The sequence below is a fragment of the Littorina saxatilis genome, linkage group LG3, assembly GCF_037325665.1.
Source record: "Littorina saxatilis isolate snail1 linkage group LG3, US_GU_Lsax_2.0, whole genome shotgun sequence".
NCBI classification, from domain to species: domain Eukaryota; kingdom Metazoa; phylum Mollusca; class Gastropoda; order Littorinimorpha; family Littorinidae; genus Littorina; species Littorina saxatilis.
In genome coordinates this window covers 53799255-53820652 of record NC_090247.1, presented here as the reverse complement: position 1 = coordinate 53820652, position 21398 = coordinate 53799255, and the positions used below count along the sequence as shown (strand labels likewise).

The window sequence follows — 21398 nt, the reverse complement described above, 5'->3', positions numbered from 1 at the left end:
TATAGTTGGTATTTTACTTCATACCTTTAATTTCTTTATTCTTTTGTTCGTTGATACGTTGACTCATTTGGTTCTTATCCGCAGATACGTTTGAAATTTAGAATTTGAAAGGGATATTTTGGGTCGCTCCTTGAGAGAAAAAAAGGTACATTTGCCGGGAAAGGCGGGATGGGCTTCCGGAACTCAGACCCCTCCCTCACCCCCCCACCCCCCCCCCTCATTGTCTGGTGTCAAACCGGTACGCGACTTGACACGTTTTAATCACGGGCATTAAAAGCCGGCAGGCGTCGTTTTGCCACTTACAGCCTCTCCACAAAGCCAAGGAACACTGTCGCGGGGTATTTGTACCCACCCGATTGCCTAATCTACCCGTTATATTTACACTGCTTGACAGGAACGAGCTGAGTAGTCTGTGAAAAGGTGCTTGTTATTTTAAAGGGACACTCCCCGACCATACAGATGAACACTGTCTCCGGGTTTGTTATAAACTCAAGCTCCAGAGTTAAGCACCTCAGTTTTTTCTCTCAAAACATTACATTTATTAACTTTTTTGTTTGTTAATGAATTTGCTTTATCAATAGTATACAATATACATTTTTGTGTGATTGCGGGGCGGGGATGTAGCTCAGTCGGTAGCGCGCTGGATTTGTATCCAGTCAGTGGCCGCTGTCAGCGTGAGTTCGTCCCCACGTTCGGCGATTTATTTCTCAGAGTCAACTTTGTGTGCAGACTCTCCTCGGTGTCCGAACACCCCCGTGTATACACGCAAGCACAAGACCAAGTGCGCACGAAAAAGATCCTGTAATCCATGTCAGAGTTCGGTGGGTTATAGAAACACGAAAATACCCAGCATGCTTCCTCCGAAAACGGCGTATGGCTGCCTAAATGGCGGGGTAAAAAACGGTCATACACGTAAAATTCCACTCGTGCAAAAAACATGAGTGTACGTGGGAGTTTCAGCCCACGAACGCAGAAGAAGAAGAAGTGTGATTGCTTTGACCATCTTTGAGTCCTCCCACTCACATTCCAAGATAAGTCACAGCATAATTACACCCCCGGTATAGGGGTGTGTATAGGTTTCGCTCGATGTGTTTGTTTGTTTGTTTGTTTGTGTTCGCATATAGATCTCAAGAATGAACGGACCGATCGTCACCAAACTTGGTGAACAGGTTCTATACATTCCTGAGACGGTCCTGACAAAAATTGGGACCAGTCAAACACACGGTTAGGGAGTTATTGGTGGATTAAGATTCTACAAGGACTTATAGAGGCACATATTAATGGTCAAAGGGAAATAACCTTCTCAGTTGGTGGCAGTGAGAATGGTTATTTCCCTTTGACCAACGGGGATGTTTTTCCTACCTCGGAGGAATTTCTTGTTTATTTTTGTGTCTTTTGTTTGTCCACCTTAAATGTCGAAGTTCTTGTGAAGTATGACCATAATTCGGCAGCATCCTTAAGTGCTCCAGATTTGTTAGGTACTAACAGGCCTTTAGTGGGTAATTATATAGTATAGTACTATAGAAAGGGACTTATCGCTCCAACGCTTTCAGGCAACTAAAAGCGGTGACTATTCCAGCATATTCCACGCTCTAACTAATATTCGGGACAACTCGGTAAAAGCAAGTTTTTATCTATTTATTTATTTAGAACAAAGAAATGGAGTGGGAATGTCGGTTGAGGAGTGGCGGCGGACCGAGAAAGACTTTTACAGGTGACATATCCTTGACAATGAATGGTGACGCTTATGGGTTCAGGCTTGGAGAGAGAGAGAGAGAGAGAGAGAGAGAGAGAGAGAGAGAGAGAGAGAGAGAGAGAGAGAGAGAGAGAGAGAGAGAGAGAGAGAGAGAGAGAGAGAGAGAGAGAGAGAGAGAGAGAGAGAGAGAGAGAGAGAGTGTGTGTGTGTGTGTGCAAGAAGCACAACTCTTTCCGCGGATTTTCAGTGTATTGGAAATGATGAGTAAGTTCCCTTGTATAGCCCGGTCACTGCGTGCTCGAGAGTTGGAACAGCAAGCTATTTTAATTGTGTTGAAGATATTCTACCCCATCCCCCCCCCCACACACACAAAACACACAAACAACCACAACAGAAACAAATACATACCCAAAAACCATTAAAAAAATCATCACAAAAATCAACCCATACAATTTTTTTTTAAATCACGCCGCAAAATTGTGGGTATAGTTGACTGACTGATCATTGGATTTGGACTAAATTAAATTGTGAAAATAACTCGGCGATAGTCGCTGTTTCTTGCAAACGGCGTAAAGGTTTGCAATTTTTTATTTTGTGTTTATTTGGCTAGCACATCGACTCCAGTAATCATATTTAACGAACATGTTGGCAGTATTTCAGTGTGGCTATCATGCTTCTTCTCGCTTCACTGAGTTAAACAGCGCCCCAAAAGTCTGTACATTTTGAGTAAACTGTTACATTGCTAAAACCATACAAAATAGTTCAAGTGTTTTTGATAACTAAATTTAATATCCCGAAAGCCTGAAAATCCACACGCTGACTGCTGAAAGACAGCGTTTTGTGTGTGTGTGTCGACGGAAAAAAGCATAGTCCACTCCTTCATGTATAAACATTTTTGTTAAAGTAACAGGTTGCACGTGACACTTTGTGTTTCGGTGGAACGATTTAAAGTAAACAATATTACCTTTTTTTTCGTGCTTCACACACTCACACATACACACACACACATGCACGCACACACGCACGCAAAAAACCCCACAGAGCACAACCAACATCACCACTGTGACCAAAAAAAGCACCACAACCACCACCACCCTTTTCTTGGTCTTATTCGCACAACAACAACAACAACAACAACAACAACAACAACAACAACAACAACAACAACAAAGGACAACTTGTAAACAAACAAAACAACATCACAGCAACAACAAACACGACCCCACACTGTAAGACATAAAAAAAACCGTTACAGAACGAAGAGGAACATATCGAGAGTTTGCAACATTTATTTTCTCCGTTGCTTCTTCTTTGTAATTCACGCACAAGTATTGCATATATTTCACGTGAGACAGTTCAGGAGGCAACAGGTAGCAATGGCAGAAGAGGAAGAAAACAAAACTCACCTTGAATACAAAGAAAAGATCACATTCACACCATATTATAATTATTCCCCACAGAGAATAAAAGCAAAAAATACAACTTTCGGGCGGATTTCAAACATCAAAAGAATGTCTTTCAAACTCGCACTCTGACTTCATTAGAGTATTCTAAATTCCACTCATCAGCGATCACCCAAGCGTACATCAGTCAACACAGACATACACTCAAAGAAAAAACTACCCATCTGTCTGCCCTCATTCAAACAGCGTTTCAATATTGAAGAACTAAGTAGTAATTTGTTCAGGTGTTTCCAATCAAAATTGAATTTTCACATCAGCGTCACATCTTACTCTTTGAGAGTACAACTTTCAATGTAGATTTTGCATACATGTAGAAATGCCAACGAAGACTGAAGCGTCGCGTAGAACTTTCAACGTAAACGTTGCATGTAGAACTTTCAAACGTTATTTTCAGTGACGTCGATATTGTACGTAGGCCTGGTACTTTCAATGTTGACTTTGCATGTAGAAATTTCAACGTTAATTTTGCATGTAGAATGTTCACGTAGGCCTAGTAGGCTACTTTCCATGTTGACTTTGCAAGTATAAATGTCAACGAAGGCACAGAAATAACGGAAGGACGGGCAGTAACAAAGGCGAGCATCAAAATTAGGCGGGAAAAACTGAAAACAAACACAAACCACGGTCACACCACCACACGTGCCATTTCACAGTCGAAGTAGGAATTAAATCCTGGTCTCGAGAATAACGGAGGAAGAAGCCACCATAGATAGTTGTGGAAGAAGAGAAAGCAACCACATCACTTCTTCATAAGCCATTTTCAGCGCTTAGTCCTTGTAAGTCGAAACTTGGTTACATGGGGTTGCTTGGGTTTGGCTGTCCAAAATGACGTCATCATCAATGACGACATTATCACGTGATTTTTGACCACGTGATCGGGAAGTCTGGAGCGGCACTTCCCGATCAGGAATGATCCAAGGTTTCCTTCGGTGATTGTCTTTGCTTGGTTCGTTGCACCAAAAGAGAGAGAATCTTCACAAGAAGGTGAACATTTCTTGGTCCTTCCCTCCTTCTTTGTTGGGTAACACAGTCAATGGTTGATGGGGCGAGTCCATGAACGGAGTAACGATCGACTCAGTGGACAAAAGTCTCGAGTGAAGAACCAAAAAGTCATGTCTGGTAAAGTATCACATTTCCATAGTGAATGTTTCTGCTCTGAGTTTTTGATTCATTCATCAACTGGAATCCAATCGCATTGCATAGAGAATAGAATATATCACATGTGCAGGAGGAAATTAGAGCGGGGATTTGGAACACTTGCTTGCTTGGAGACAGATAAAAGAGAAGGGGGGGGTGATTCGACAGATTGATATATATAGGAAAGAGCAAAGAGGAGAAGCTGTACTACTGCTTTTTTTTTTTTGCTACTTAAAATGAAGATGATACCATCGAAAGTACGGTCGGATAAAAGACCGATTTCATATCAGTTGAACCATTTGCTTATTTTTACTGAACTAATGAAAGAAAATGTTTCGGAAGCCTCTTGGCAATACATACATTACAAGAACTGTTATAAACAGGTCTCAGCAGAAAAGCCCAAAGAAAAAAAAAGAAAACTAGTGCAAGATTGGTTGATAACACTTAATGCCAGAAATGAATACAGTTTCGGGCACGTCTGTTCCTTCTTCTCTGTACACTTAATCGCTTAAAAAAATAGACGTGTTTTTTTTAGAAAAATGAAAGTGGTATTTTTCAGACAAATTGAAAAGTGAAAGTATTTGCTATCACGTAGGCAAGATCTGAAGTCTGTGCCCATTAATATGGATTCCAGTGGACGGTATCTCTAGATATGTCAGTACAATTGACCTTTAACAAGAAACTTTAAATCCTCATTTGTGAAAAAGACAATCGATGATCAATGTCTAACATTTGTAGAATAAGGAGACATCTTGTGAAGAGAATGGGGGGTAACTCTTGTGGAGAAAAACAGAGTGTATATATAATCAGTAGTGTGAGATGAATTCCAGATCTCGGCAGACGATGAACAGGGGAGATGACTCCATGTATGGACAATGAGGTGGAGTGGGGGTGGAGTTGGAGGGAAGGAGGACTTTGACCTCACTGTGACAAGGGAGGAGAACAGAAAGTGTCGAAAGCGGTCGGTCGGGTCACAGGGAGAATGCTGTGCTGCTGCCGCTCTGTGCAAACTGACGTCATGATGGCGTGGTGCTACGTCAGAGCCATGACGTCAGGCGCCTGCAAGGGGTTCTGGGAGGCGTGGCGACGACAGGCGGGACATGGGCGGGGCCTACCGGAACGCCCCAGGGTGGAGCGCGCCAAATGCTGGACACATCTGAACACAAGAAAAAACAGAGAAGATGAACTTTTGCCTCTCAAAATCAAAAGGAAGTAAGCACTGTAAACATAGACAAGAAAGGGGTGAGGGAGAGAACCGGTAGTGTCCTTGGACTTGAGAGAAGGAAACGCGTGTAAATGATTTTTATCGCCTTAAAGAATGAGTTTTGTTGTGATCGGCGTACTTTTGCTAGGACTTGACATACCAGACAACAAGGGGGAGAGGCGGGTGGGGGGGGGGGGGGGGGGGGGCGGTGGCGGGTTTAAGGGTTATCAGGACTGTGTCTGTTAAATAATGCCGTCTTATAATGTGTGTAGCACATGACATTGGAGGCTTGTCCCCGTATTTTAATGACAACAACCCATTCTTCACAACTTCAGTTATTTCCAAACATCGTCTATTGAAAAGCTGTGAAGGTTTAGCTGACACATGTTGCTGTATGATGTGGACGAGTTTTGAATTCATTCGGAATTCATCGGAGAGATATTTTTGTTTAAAGTGTTCTCAATTTATACACTTGGCTATAAAATCTCTTGTTTTTTTTACGAAAAAGTTAACAACAACAAAACATGGACGACGATGAAAACAATGCAGTACGTGGTTATCTTAATGAACAATGATAATACGTTTGAGATTGTAACTTTTAGCACGCCATTTTCACGGCGTCGATCGCCTCACCTTCCATGAATGAAGTGTCCACATTGCAAGGGCTCCACCTTTTCCGGCGTGCTGCCCATGACGTCATCACACACGCCACAAAACAAGTCCATTTCGTCACACAGCTGACGTAGCACGCTCTCGTGACGGTGTGTCAGAGTAGCGTCACCTTTGACGTCATATAACACCTGTAAGCGGGCATGGCAGCGTAGCATCTCCATCTGCGAGAGTAGTACAATAATATTAATAGCGTAGTACGAGTAAGAGGATAAAGTTGATACTATGAGCATGATTATAATGATGATAATGATTGCCAGCAATCAAATACAAAAATGAAATCTCTAAAAGCCTCCAAAAACTCTGTAACAAATGTTCTCGTGACTTGTACTTGTAAACAAAAATGTCAAAAATACCTTGCTGTCGAATATTATCTCCAGGCTCCTTTCTTAATCCCACCTCTTTCTCTACCTCTTTGGCACACAGTGTTAACTTGATGGTCATTTTACATTGTGTGTTGTCATTGTTTCAAACCTGCGATCACCTTTCGCAATATATTTCAAAAGTCGGATTTCGCAAAAAAAGCTTTTGGAGCCCAGAGCTCAAAGCTCACTGCGGCACAGACAACAACATTCCACAAATCCGTTCTTCTTCGAAGATATTAAACCTAGTAAATGTACATGCGCAATCCCGGGGCATAATGCATTACTGCATGACCTGACTCAAAATAAACTTGAAGAGCATACAGTTAAATCTCTAATACAGCTTACACAGAATAAAATGTAACGGTCCAATAAAGCTAACAAAGCATAAACTGTGATGGTCTTATCATACTACAGATTACACAGCATGGAGTGGAACTTATTCAATATAGCTAACAAAGCATAAAGTAGAACTTGTTCAATATAACTTACACAGCATAAAATGTAAGGATCCAATATACCTTACAGAGCATAAAATGCAATGGTCCAATACAGCTTACATAGCATAACGTATTAATTGTTCAAAACACACAGCGATGATAAAATCTAATGATGCAGTTTTGTTACCTCATCATAAAGTGCAATGATCTAGTATAGCTAAAACAGTATAAAGAGTAATGATCCAGTATATCTTACACAGCATACATTATAATGGTCCAGTATAGCTTACACAGCATAAGTTTTAATGAGTCGGTATAGCTAACACAGCATAAAGAGTAACAAGCCGGTATAGCTAACACAGCATAAAGAGTAACAAGCTGGTATAGCTAACACAGCATAAAGAGTAACAAGCTGGTATAGCTAACACAGCATAAAGAGTAACAAGCCGGTATAGCTAACACAGCATAAAGAGTAACAAGCCGGTATAGCTAACACAGCATAAAGAGTAACAAGCCGGTATAGCTAACACAGCATAAAGAGTAACAAGCCGGTATAGCTAACACAGCATAAAGAGTAACAAGCTGGTATAGCTAACACAGCATAAAGAGTAACAAGCTGGTATAGCTAACACAGCATAAAGAGTAACAAGCTGGTATAGCTAACACAGCATAAAGAGTAACAAGCCGGTATAGCTAACACAGCATAAAGAGTAACAAGCTGGTATAGCTAACACAGCGGAAGTTGTTATGACCCATTATAGCTAACACAGCATAAAGAGTAACAAGCCGGTATAGCTAACACAGCATAAAGAGTAACAAGCTGGTATCGCTAACACAGCATAAAGAGTAACAAGCCGGTATAGCTAACACAGCATAAAGAGTAACAAGCTGGTATAGCTAACACAGCATAAAGAGTAACAAGCTGGTATAGCTAACACAGCATAAAGAGTAACAAGCTGGTATAGCTAACACAGCATAAAGAGTAACAAGCCGGTATAGCTAACACAGCATAAAGAGTAACAAGCTGGTATAGCTAACACAGCGGAAGTTGTTATGACCCATTATAGCTAACTCAGCATAAAGTGTTATAAACCAGTATATAGTTAACATAGCATAACGTGTTATGATCCAACACAGCACAACAAGTGTATAATGATTCAGAATAGCTAACACAGCATAAAGTGTAATGATCCAGTGTAGCTTATAGCCTAAAGTTCAATGGTCAAATATAGCTATGCCAGCATAAAGAGTAACCATGGTTACACCGTGGCAACATAAGGTGTAGTTTGTCCAATATAGCTTACACAGAATAAAATGTAACGGTCCAATATGGCTAACATAGCATAACAAACACGTGTGATGGTCTAATATTACTTTCACAGCATAAATTGTAATGGTCCAATTCAGCTTACATATAGCATAAAGTAGAACTTGTCCAATCAGCTAACACAGCATAACGTGTAATGATTCGATAACAGTAGCTTACACAGCATAACGTGTAGTGGTCAAACCAAGCTTACACAGAAGAAAGTGTAATGATCCAATGATAACATGAAATGGTCAAGTGCAGCGTATAGCATAAGGTCAATGGTCAAATATAGCTAACACAGCATAAAGAGTAATCACCAAGTACGGCTAACAGCATAAAGTGTAATGGTCCAGTATTGCTTACACAGTTTTATGTGTAATATCACTGTATAGCTAACATAGCATAAAGAGTAATCATCGAGTATAGCGGCTAACCTTGTTTCCAATCTTCTGTGCGATGGCCAGCGCCTTTTCGTTCAGTTCAATTGCCTGTAAGACACATGGAAGTCACCATTAGCAGAGCACACAACAAAGGACAATACTGACTTGAAAACTGACTTACACCGGGTTTTTTGTTTGAGAAAAGAGAGAGAGAGAGAGAGAGAGAGAGAGAGAGAGAGAGAGAGAGAGAGAGAGAGAGAGAGAGAGAGAGAGAGAGAGAGAGAGAGACAGAGACAGAGAGAGTTGGTTATTTCGTTTTAAGATTTTGGGAAGGGGGGGGGGGGGAGGTCCTCGATGTTCAAATAAATAGCATTTAATGTCTTGCGCAAAACATTCATGGAGCATAACCAATAATAAAACAATCATAACGGCAGAATTGGCGAAACACTTTGCGATACACCATGATTCAATGAAAATTCTGGACGTGGACTTTAGGCGAACCTTTAGCTCTAAATCAGTGAGTGACAATTTTTGAAGTATAAAACGCTTATGGGATTTTGGATGTTTCTCTCGTTTAAAGCCGTTTCCCATAGAAGACACCAAGTGCTTGAATAAAGTCAAAAGAAGGCGGAATAATTACTACAACTGATTATAACTTATTTTAGACGCAATCCTCACACCTAATGAAATAATTTTACATTTTGTCAGTATTGAGTTTGAAAACCCTCCTGGAATTCGACGAATACATCTTTTTTTTAATACAGAGGTTGAAACATAACTCTCATGATTTAAAAACTAGAATGGAAAATAAAAATATAAGCCTTGAGTCAGATCTGACTGATTAGTCAGTAGCTCTTCAGTCAGGAGCCACGGGAATAAGCTTAACTGCTTACAAAATGAGGCCTAATTAAGGACCTTTATTCTAGAGACTGTAGGATGTACCGTTTAGAGTTTTGTGGTAACAGGAAGGTGGCCATTGGCAAAGAGAGAGAGGAAACGGGAAGGTGGGATTGGGAGAGAGAGAGAGAGAGAGAGAGAGAGAGAGAGAGAGAGAGAGAGAGAGAGAGAGAGAGAGAGAGAGAGAGAGAGAGAGAGAGAGTGAGTGAGCGAGCGAGCGAGAGAGAGCATACACAAACGCACGATAGATAAGCAATTGGCACGCCTGCAGTAAGTTAAGAGGACACAAGACAGAAAGGAGCAGAACATTAAAGCAGAGAGGTCATCTATAAATAACCTGCACGCGAACCGCACGAGGAATTGCGCGCGTGTCTGGCGAGTTTCCCATCACTTTCCCACGGGGTCGACTTACAAGGCACGCGCTGAGGCCCTGCTAGGGCGGTGCCAGAGGATATTTTTTGTACCTGGGCCAATGAAGTTGTTTTTTTCTCTCCAAGAAGAGAACTGTTTCGGTTGCAGGTTCAGATTTGTTCATTAGGCAAAAAGAAAAATATAGCCTGTTTACGGTAACATAGGCCAAAAAAGTAGGGGTTAGGTCGGGATTTTTTATTTTTTATTTTTTTCCCAAAAAACCATATCTTTAAGTTATTTTGCCAAAAAACAAAGACTTTTTATTTTTTATTTTTTTTATTTTTTTCCCCAAATGCCAAAAAAAAGTCTAGGGTCGCGCGAAAAAATAGGGTCGGTCGGGATACCGTAAACAGACTATTTTTTTTGGGGGGGCCTTACATTTGCCCATCGTAATTCCCTAAGCATCGTGCTTGAAACAAACACAACCAACAGCCAACCAACCTACCAACAAATTAAAGAAACTTGACAAACTATCAAAAACTATTGCTCTGGTTCCGGTCAAAAATGGTGTCACCTTTTTTGGACAAAACCCGTTTGAGTGTTTAATTCTATTCTGCAATCCACGTGTTCTTTGAGGGTGGCCAGACCCACTGCGCTGTACATTTTTGTTTCGAACTGTTGTGCGTTGTTGTATTTCTGCCGTGCATTCATATTCACGTTGTCGTGTGTCTCAAATAATGCTCGGTGATTGATTTCACAACAACGACACGTACACGGTGTAAACGCCACCGATTAACACACGAACACATCAAGAACAAAACAACTAAACTCATCCAAAAACAACCACACACAAAAAAACAAAAAACAAAACAAACAACCAACCAACCAAGCTAACAAACAAAACAAAACAAAGCTACAGAAACAGATCATTGAGATTCATTCAAAACAGATACACACTTTGAGAAATTTACTTTGAGACTTTCACTATAAAACGGCACGACACCCTTTAAGACATTGAATACAAAACAAGACACACCTTGACACATTCAACACTGAGACAACGTGCACGACACCCTTTGAGACATTCAACACAAAACAAGACACACCTTGACACATTCAACACTGAGACAACGTGCAAGACAACCTTTGAGACATTCAACGCAAAACAAGACACACATTGACACATTCAACACTGAGACAACGTGCAAGACAACCTTTGAGACATTCAACACAAAACAAGACACACCTTGACACATTCAACACTGAGACAACGTGCAAGACACCCTTTGAGACATTCAACACAAAACAAGACACACCTTGACACATTCAACACTGAGACAACGTGCAAGACACCCTTTGAGACATTCAACACAAAACAAGACCCACCTTGACACATTCAACACTGAGACAACGTGCAAGACAACCCTTGAGACATTCAACACAAAACAAGACACACCTTGACACATTCAACACTGAGACAACGTGCAAGACACCCTTTGAGACATTGATTCAACATAAAGCATTACACAAACAAAGCAGACCTTTTCATGTTGTCCTGTTGTGGTGGCTACATTTGACATTCAACATGACAAACTTTATGACACTCAACACACAAGACACACTTTGATACATTCAACACACAAAAAGACAGTTTGATACATTCAACATGACATCCGGCTTTGAGAAATTCAACATAAAGCATGAAACAAAGAAGTCCGATCTTATCGTGTTGTCCTGTTGTGGTGGCTACATTTGACATTCAACTTGACACACTTTATGACATTTAACATTGAACTTATCTTATGTATTTTTCATTTTTTTAACATTTTTCTAGATTATCTTATGTATGTTGTCGTTGTTTATGAAATGTAAGCTAATAAATGCTTGTATTTTATTTCTTACGAGGAGACTTTTTATATGTAAAATGTTTAATTTTAATGTCCAATGTAAAGCGCCATGGGGCTGCTATTTGGCGGTGAACAGCGCAATAGAAGAATGTTTTATCATTATTATCATTATCATTAACATACAGCAACACACATTTTGACACATTCAGCACACAACAAAATACAAAAATACATGTTGACACATCCAAAAGACAACATGCATGACACCTTTTGAGACATTCAACATAAAGCATTACACAAACAAAACTGACCTTATCGTGTTGTCCTGTTGTGGCGGCTACTTTGGCCAGGCCGCCGAGCACACGGGACTGTCCCAATCTGTCCGCTATCTCTGTCATGATGCTGTACGCTGACTCGTAGCGTGGCTGCGCTCTCTGCACGTGAAACATAGTCACCAGCCAGACACTAGTAGGTCACAGGTGTGTGTTTGTGTGTGTTTGTGTGTGTGTGTGTGTGTGTGTATATTTCTGTCTGTCTGTGTATTTGTTTGCTTTACTTTCTGTTTACCGATGTGTCAAGAACATGACCCTCTCGAACGACATGGTGCTCAAGCCTTCGTCACGTATCCTACGGCCGAAGGCCTTTCGAGTGGTTCCAGTCGCCATACCCTTCAAAAGTTGGGCATAGAAAGCTAAATACCGCTCGGTCTGATGTATCCCCAGATTATATCTTTTTTTGCATTTGCTTTTTGATTTCCTTTGTATTTGTTGTCCCGAGGCGGCCCAAGGACTGTTATGCCGGGGTGGAAGTAGAGATAAGCGCCTACTTCCCAAGAAATGCTCCATTAGGCTTCGTGTCTCCAAACACCTCTGACAGTCAAATCCAGCTCCTGGCCTTCACGTGGCGGGCCCTGTCTTCGACTAACAGGAGAAGGGATGCAGGCGGGTCCCTGGCGCCTTAAAACCAGCTGCTTCGGGCAGATGGGGCTCGTCAACCTTGGATGGTTGCTCATCTAGGAGAAGGACAACTCCGATTTCAAAACCCGCACTGCCTTGTGTGCGCCTTGGGAAAGGCAAAGGCTACGAGAAGGAAAACTTCGACAACAAACCCGGGTAGAGTGGACTCGACAGCCCAGCAAGGCAGCTACTCTTGGGGAGGAGACAACCCTGAGTAAGAACCTCAACCACCGAAGACGGAAGACAACAGCCAACTTGGCGTGGGGAGAAAATCGGCTGTCTACGCTTCCACGATAATAAAAAACATCGAACGCAGAAGAAGAAGAAGTTGTCCCGAAGAAGAAGCCTCCATAATGCGAAACATTGACTCTGTCTTTGTCTGTGCTGTCCTTGTGTTTGTGAGTACCGATTTCTAATGTTTTTCAACTTTTTTTTTATACGTTGGACAGTGACATGAATTACGCAACTCAGCTCCGGAATGTACGTACCTCCATATCACATCGTTTTCTGTGTATGTCAGCAAAACTGAAGAGACACTCGGCCTGAACTGGGCGATCACCGTGTAGCAAGGCTACCTTCATAGCATCCTGAAACAAATTCAAACAAGGAAATTAGCTCTATGGTCAATACAGGAATACCCTGCGTCTTGGGTCCACTAAAATCCACGTTACACGAGGGGAATTTCATTTATTGACTTACATTTTAACCATAAAAAAATTGATTTAATTGAATTAAATACGGTTTCCAAATAATGTATGGGCCTGCAGATAAAGAATAAGACATAGTTGCACAGATTGATTGTCTAAATTTAGTAGATTACAAGCATTTCAAGATACATCACTCGCATAACACAGAGACCAGAGTATGTAACATGGATTTAAACAAACAACAATAGTTACAAATACAATACAATATGCTATTGTTTTGGTTAAATGTTTGTATCCTTATTTACCTGGAGTATTAATGACAGAAATGTATGAAAACACACTTTTTATAATTGTATTGACATTATCAGCATAACAAGGACTAAAAATGCATGACACAAAATAGACCCCAGCTCTGTAGAACGATCCTTATGCAGTCGGTGCAGACTTTTTGCCAACAGGTTTATCTAAATAACTATAAATGTCAATAGTGAGTACAAATAGAGGACACATGAGGTGACGCAAACCATGTAGTTTTTTTTCTTCCAAAGGGCATTACTATATAAACAGTCATGTTCAGCACTCTTGAGATAATTGTGTTTGTGTTGTCTTCAAGAAAAATAACACCTCTGAACGCCATGCTGGCTGTTCCAGACGACACTTCAGTGCGCATACCACTTGCGCATGTACTGGCGGAGAGAAATCACCGAACAGAGAAACACTTGCAAACACCTATGCACAGAGAAGGTGGACATATCCGGATATTTTTCAATAAATTATGTCAATTTGCCTGGTTTCATGTGATTTCACATAGCATACTTTCATATCTAACATTGCAATAATGTTGCTCTAGATTCTAACGTCTCAGTGACTTCTGCAGCGGATAGTAGTTTGGGCGAATGGCGAATGCAGAGAGTTTAATGTATAATTATGCTGAGAAAACAAGGATTGTTTCAGAAGAGAGTCAACGATTGAAGGTTTCAGATTGACAGCTGAATTTCAATATTGCAGTTACGAGTGTGGTGAATGTCTTGTTGCCTTTCCAAGAACTGGATTTTACCTGGAATGTATTTAACTGATGTTCGGTAAAAGGAATTGTATTGTCTGTTGACCTGTCATAGAAGCACACCTGACCAGATATGCGTGTACTTCATCCACGGAGATGAAACCGGAACTGCGTTTAGTTTGCTTTTGTAAATATATTCTTTTTTGTTACACTTCCGCTGCAATAGGACTCAATGACCGAAATAGGGCTGTGTGAGACTATCCAATCACAACCCCCGAATTCTCTCACTGTCGTGTCTCAGTATCAGAATAGCAATTTTTGTTTTATGATATATATATTTTTTTTATATAGTATTGAACATTTTTAGAATGTGACCAGGGCGCAAATCGAATATGATATGTTATATTTGGAAAATGCTAGATATGCGAATGCCAAATTGAACAAGTGATCATAAAGGAGGACAACACATGGACGCATCCTTCTTCCACTCAGGAGCTTCAACATTGCCTTTCATCAAACATCAAGGCAGCCACGACCAAATCCCGAAATGCAGCATCAGCACTTTTACACGACGGCAACAACAAGATAAAGCAAAACAAAAACCAATCTGCCTTCAGCCCCGCGCTAATCTGGGAGCGTGAGTCATGGAAATGCACCGCCCCCACACCCCCTCAGTGCCCGTGAGCAGGCAGAAAACAGCAGCACTGATGCAATCTCAGACTGCACCGATGCGCTTTCCGCTATGTAGGGGGGCTGTCTGCGTCAGTCAACGCCATTGCGAAACAGACGCCGCCGTGCGCATGTCAAATGCAAGGCGGAAGTAACGCCGAGAATCATAGTCAGTGATGGATTGCAGTGTGTATTGTCTCCATGCGCCACAAATAGATCTGCCATCGGACTATTTTTCAAACCTGTGGCGATATATATTTTTTTTAATGGCCTTTTGTTTTTAAAATTATTGTCAAAACATGGTGATTCGTGAATCTTCTGGTACTGCCGACTGACGCCGGCTGGCCCTGGGAAACGGGTTTTGTTTATTTTCTATTTTAACTGACATGCCGTGGTTGAATCCATCAACAATGTCGAGCTGTTGCTGAAAATGATTTTGCTTGTGACACGCTTTTCTTGATATTGTTGTCTACGTTTTTGAACTTTACTAATAACTATAGAGCCATGGCAGGTTTTCTGCATTGAAAGAAACACAAAAATAGCTACGCGAAGCCGAGCTAGTTTGGTCGCACATCGGTGCCTTGTAAATTGTGATAACTAAATAAAAGATGCTTATTCATTCATGAAGAATCTACTCAGTGTCTACTTTCCCAAAAACGGCAAGGTCATACGTAGCTAGCCGTGACTTATTTTTTCATCAAGCATTGTGCTACTCGATTCATGGACACATCATAGCGCACATCACAGCATGGTCAGTCCCACTCACACAGACACTTGGACGTTCGGGCACACAGATAAACACACGCACTATTCGGCCTTTTCAATTGATAAAGTGATTGCAAACCTGAGGCGGTCTGGGACGTGCTGCCTCGATCGTGCACAATTTCAAAACCGGCTCCACACGGTTTTATGTCACGGGCTGGTCGTATATTGCTGCCTTGAAAATTGTGACATACTAGTACATACTGAACGGCATCAATATTTTCAATTTTGTGTGGCAGACGTAATTTCAGACGTACCATTTAAATTTTTTTAATTTTCTAAAACTTTTAGTTCACAGTGATGTTCCGAGGCGTCGGTCATCGGTCATAGACCGATTTAGGTTGTAAAATGACCGATTGCAAACACCTCTGTCCCGTCAAATGTCCGATCCGATCGCGAAGTCAGCGGTCATTGTCCGATAGTATTACGTCTAGAGCGGTCACTGCAAGAAGAATCTGTACAAACTGAAGTATCAAACCCCGTTAAAACGAGTTCGAATCGGGGCCTACTTGAACTTCAATTTTCACTCTCGGTCGAACAATAACACAAGGGACGCAACTCTCGACCGAACAATATTACAAGAGCCACAACTCTCGCTACTTCTGACAGCGACACTTTACTTCCGCCGCCACATTTCTGCAAAGATGCCGCCGAAGAAAAAGGTTTGCGTGGGAAAAGGGCAGACACTTTTGAGTGGCTTTGTTAAAAAAAAGGACGACACGGACAGTCAAGTTGCAGGGCCTTCGGCCCCGTCGGAGACTGAAGCCTCAGAAGGTGAGCCAATAGATCTACAACCTCAGGAAGAGACGCAGGAAGAGGCGCAAGAAACGAAAGTAGGGGCGATCAGAAATCGCACTCGTCTTGCCAGTCCATACAGCTGATGTGGAAAGAGGCTTCAGTGCCCAGAACAATATCTTGACCGCGAAGAGAAACCGCCTGCTCACTGAGACACAGAACATGTTGTTGAAGCAGAAGATAGAGGGGGAGAAGGAGAGGGATGATCAATACCTTTTTGACATTGTTTGCAGATGGAAGTTAAAGAAGGATAGAAAGCTGTTCAAGCTCACTGAAAATGATCACGTGTGACATTCTGAAGTGTGTGAAAGATCACTTGTCACTTGTGACATTAATTCTGAAGCATAGTGTGTGTGTGTGTGTGTGTGTGTGTGTGTGTGTGTGTGTGTGTGTGTGTGTGTGTGTGTGTGTCAGTGTGTGTGAAAGATCACTTATGACATTCTGAAGCATGTGTCTGTGTGTGTGAAAGTAACCCTACTGAACACTGTTGCATTTAAAATATTAAAATAAATTTGGAACTGTTCAGTTTTTATTTGCCTTTAGGGCCTATTCATATATATTCTCAGTCATCTAAAAAGGTTAGGTGCCATGATTGGTTCGCTTGATCTGAATGTCCTATTGTGTTTTTGTAGTCAGGACATGATGTCCTATTAGTTTTTTGATTCAGGACATTTTGTCCTGTTTCCCTCCAGTCCTAGGAACATCACTGCAGTTCAGTTCACCAAAGCCATTTTACGGCGAACTGCACGTTTTCTTTAAAGAAATATCAATCATTCATATTATTTATTTATCTAGGCGCTATTTATTTGTTGATTTGTTTATTGAATATGTATCTAATTAATAATGTGTGCAGTGAATCGTAACGGTGACCACGTGTATTTTTTTATATTTATTTTTATTTTTTATTTTTTTTACCGCATGAACCTTTGTCGTCAAAATAGAAACTCTCGATTTCATTTCACTTGTTCCAATGTTTAAAGGTAGTGGCGGGTAATCATTTTAAATGTGCGTGACGCCACACGGACAAATCAAGCATTTGGGCACATATTGTCGATCCAGTAGTTTATTTGACAGTACCATTTATGAGTACTTTAAATATGGTGTCATACATGTTTGAGTGTGGATTTTTACATTTAAATTTATTTTATTTTATAAAGAATATTGATTTTAAGGGTAGCTGGATAATATAAGATGTTTGATGGGTTGTTGACAGACTTGCTTTTTTGTCGGTCCGAGGGGGAGCATATCGTCTTTTGTTTCATATTTATTGACCAAGGCCGAAGGCCGCGGTCAATAAATATGAAACAAAAGTCGATATGCCCCCCGAGGACCGACAAAAAAGCTGGTCTGGCAACAAACCATCAAACATCGTTTTTGTCATCATTTTGGTGGTTCAACATTAAGTGAAAAATCAACACAGGGAGCCATGGTTTGAAACGCGAGTTCTGTTATTATAATGCATGTTCGGGGCCCCAGCACGTTGTTCAAAGCTGGCGTGCGAAAGCAACTTACTGTGTGTGATTTGAGTTTATAATGTTGAGACAAGTATGTCAGGTGTGAGGATGCGAAGTTCTGTAGGTTCCGACTACAGAGTGGTGTGTGAAACCAACAGTAAGCGCCTTTGAAACGATAGTGCCCACATGTTGCATTCGAGCGATGGGATTGTCGTATTTCAAACGAGGTGATTTGCTTGCACAGTCAGCGTTGACCATCTCACAATAGATCTGTTATGTGGATTATCGTGCGACGTTCGAGTCGGGGGCAAGGAATCGCAGGAAGCAAAGATGAGTCTTTTTCCATTGTCACCTTTCTTTCCGGTTGTTGGTGCATATAATATTGTGCGGACAAAATGATGCGACGGCGAGTGTTTTTTTGCCTCCAAGATTTTGTGGTGTGGGTATTGTTTTGCTCGTTTCATACCCACACCAAAACCTGAAACACACCCCACCCCACCCCACCCCCCTCCCTCACTCACAATCAGTCCATGAACACAAACACTGACACACACAAATAAATGATCAAGTTACCCCCCCCCCCCCCAACCCCTCACTTGCACACCTGCAACGCAGACGATCATATTATTGATTAAATATTCATATAGGTCAGTGTTGGGTTTTTTGGTTCTTGTTTGTGTTATTGCAGAATCGGTTATCTCTTATTGCTACACGTGTCTCTTCATTACATTTCACCATCGCCCTACCACCCTGCCCCTCTCGGTATTCCACGACTCGGTTTTCAGTGGTAAATATTAGTAATCGAATATTGAAGCTACGTTGAGTCAAAGGTCACAGAAGATTTGCATCGTGCAGCACTGCACGAATTGGGTCAAAGGACACAAACGATTTGCGTCGTGCCGCGAAGGAAAGATAATCGCGATCTTGTTTCTCATTGCCTCTCTGTTTTTCATTAGACTTGTCATTCTGCTTGCTCGGCTTTGTCAGATGTCTTCATTTCTTGTTGCTATGTTCTTTGCTTTTTTTATTATTATGTTTTTATTTGCGCTTAGTTTATCGATACAACGTCTTGTGCACGGGTCAAAATGTGTGTGTCAGGGGTCAATTGGTTTGACTTAAACTTGACGTTCTCTCCAAACAGAGATACACGCACTCCATGACTTTGTGAGAAGATAAAACATATCGATAGGTTTCATTTGTTTGCGATAAAGCATAAAATTAATGTATGACCTTTGATGAGGTAGTTTTGTTTTTTGTTTACATTTGCCAGTTTGCCAGTTCGTATTTGGAACTTGGCGAAGCAGTGTCGTCTGTTTAGGTCTGGGGAAACGCCAATGAAAAGAGCCGAAGAATCCTCGAGCGTTTCTATTGGGTTTGCTTTTGATTATCCATGTAATAGGGCTTCCTGCAACTATGGTAACCGGGGATTTATTCCCCGGGGAACATGAGATTTATTTCCCAGGTGCTTGTGAATGAAAACTCGTGAAAATGATGACAATGTGAATTATAGCTACCGTGCAGATAAGTCGCCAGACAGACATATAGAACTTCACGTTTAGCACGTGAAATATCAAGAAAATCTAGTTCTGAAACCGTCGTTTACAGGGAAAATAATGTTTATGTGCTTATGCCAGCAAATATTTGAAGTGCTGAAAAAAAGTACGCAAACCCCTTCAAACGCAAAGGTGCTAACTGAAAACGTCAGTTTAGGTGACTTCGGGTTAGTTTTGCTTGTAAACGAAACTTAACAATTTTTCATTAAAATGTGCATACGTTTCCTTGATTTGAATAGTTTGACGGGCGCAATGGCTTGGTGGTAAGACGCCGGCCTCCAAAGCAGAAGGTCGTGGGTTCGAATCCCGGCCGCGCCTGGTTAAGTTGGAGATTTTTCCGATCTCCCAGGTCAACTTATGTGCAGACCTGCTCCCCCTTCGGGTGTACACGCAAGCACAAGACCAAGTGCGCACGTAAAAGATCCTGTAATCTATGTCAGAGTCCGGTGGGTTATAGAAACACGAACATACCCAGCATGCTTCCTCCGAAAGCGGCGTATGGCTGCCTAAATGGCGGGGTAAAATCGGCCATACACGTAAAAATCCACTCGTGCAAAAACACGAGTGTACGTGGGAGTTTCAGCCCACGAGCGCAGAAGAAGAAGAAGAAGAATAGTTTGACCCATCGATTTAAACTCTACAGATATGGGTACACTGCTCAGTGCCCAACAGACCGGGCATATTCAATAAAGCAATTTTTTTTAAACAAAACAAAAAAACACCTGAGTAGTAACCACAAACTATTATTTTATGGGCTACCTCCGGTATAATGAGAATAAAAATGAAGAATAACCAGTATTGCAAAATCATCGAAATTCTGTTATTTTTGTGAAAATGTTTCAGCCTTCGTCAGACCCACACGGGCCCAGCAACGGCGCTTTGAATGAATATCAGTTACCGGACCAGGTGCACGTGCCTTGTAATTCGCTGTGCAGACAAAGTGCAGGCATGTGCATGCATGCGTGCGCGCGCTCACCGAGGAATCTTTGGAAGGTGGAGAAAAAAGGTTGCCCCAAGCCGGCGTGTGCAGCATGGCGCTATTTTTAAACCCGGAGGAATGCGCGGAATTCGGTCGAGGAATGAGAAACATAAGCGGCGCGGAATCACGGTAACGCCCGCGCCCGCCAGAGAACAGCAGGGGCTGTAATCATGGATGTTTCACAATGGTCACGGCAACCCCCCCCCCCCATTCCCACCCCCCACCACCCCTCAACTCCCTCCCCCCCCCCCCCGTAAAAATAACGCACTAACACAAAAACACCAAACACTAAACACACACACAAAACAACACTCCCACAACACCCAAATAATAAGAAAAAAATAATGAAAAAATAAGAATACAAGAAAAAAGATGTTCATTTGTTTAAGGAATTATGACTGCGATACCTTTGCTTCCATTGTACAGAAGCATTTACCCTCTGAGCCTGCTTGAGTTTGCATCCAGTCTGGTGCTTGATTCCAGTAATTACAAACAAACAAACAAACAAACAAACAAACAACAGTAATTCACCAATACCGGCTGACCGGATAACAAACCTGATACTGATCTTCGCAGTGTATTAATGTACACTTTACAATTTTTCTCTAAACAATGATGGCACGCAGAGCATGCACCCGCGACTGGAATATCGGTGAATCTCAATACCTCTTCCCACGACAATACCGCCCCCCCCCCAAAAAAAAAAACAAAAAAAACAAAACAAACAACTCCTCTTCCAAGTCGCTCCCCTATATTTTCTTATAATGTGAACACCCCGCCCCCTCCCTCCATTTTCATCCTCCATCCTTTTCACCCAACCTTCAT

General features: G+C 41.6%; 1 protein-coding gene across 1 annotated transcript in view; it reads right to left on the bottom strand.

The window, feature by feature from the left end:
- Positions 1–2969: 2969 nt before the first annotated feature.
- The window catches only part of LOC138962675 (43 kDa receptor-associated protein of the synapse-like), a 79689-nt gene continuing 61260 nt past the window's right edge, over positions 2970–21398 (bottom strand). The window contains exons 5-9 of the mRNA XM_070334592.1: positions 13200–13298; positions 12067–12189; positions 8715–8768; positions 6134–6333; positions 2970–5452 (exon numbers count right to left, since the gene is read on the bottom strand). Of these exons, the coding sequence (XP_070190693.1) occupies positions 5329–5452; positions 6134–6333; positions 8715–8768; positions 12067–12189; positions 13200–13298 (600 nt within the window). The 3' untranslated portion in view covers positions 2970–5328. The remainder of the gene's footprint in view (positions 5453–6133; positions 6334–8714; positions 8769–12066; positions 12190–13199; positions 13299–21398) is intronic.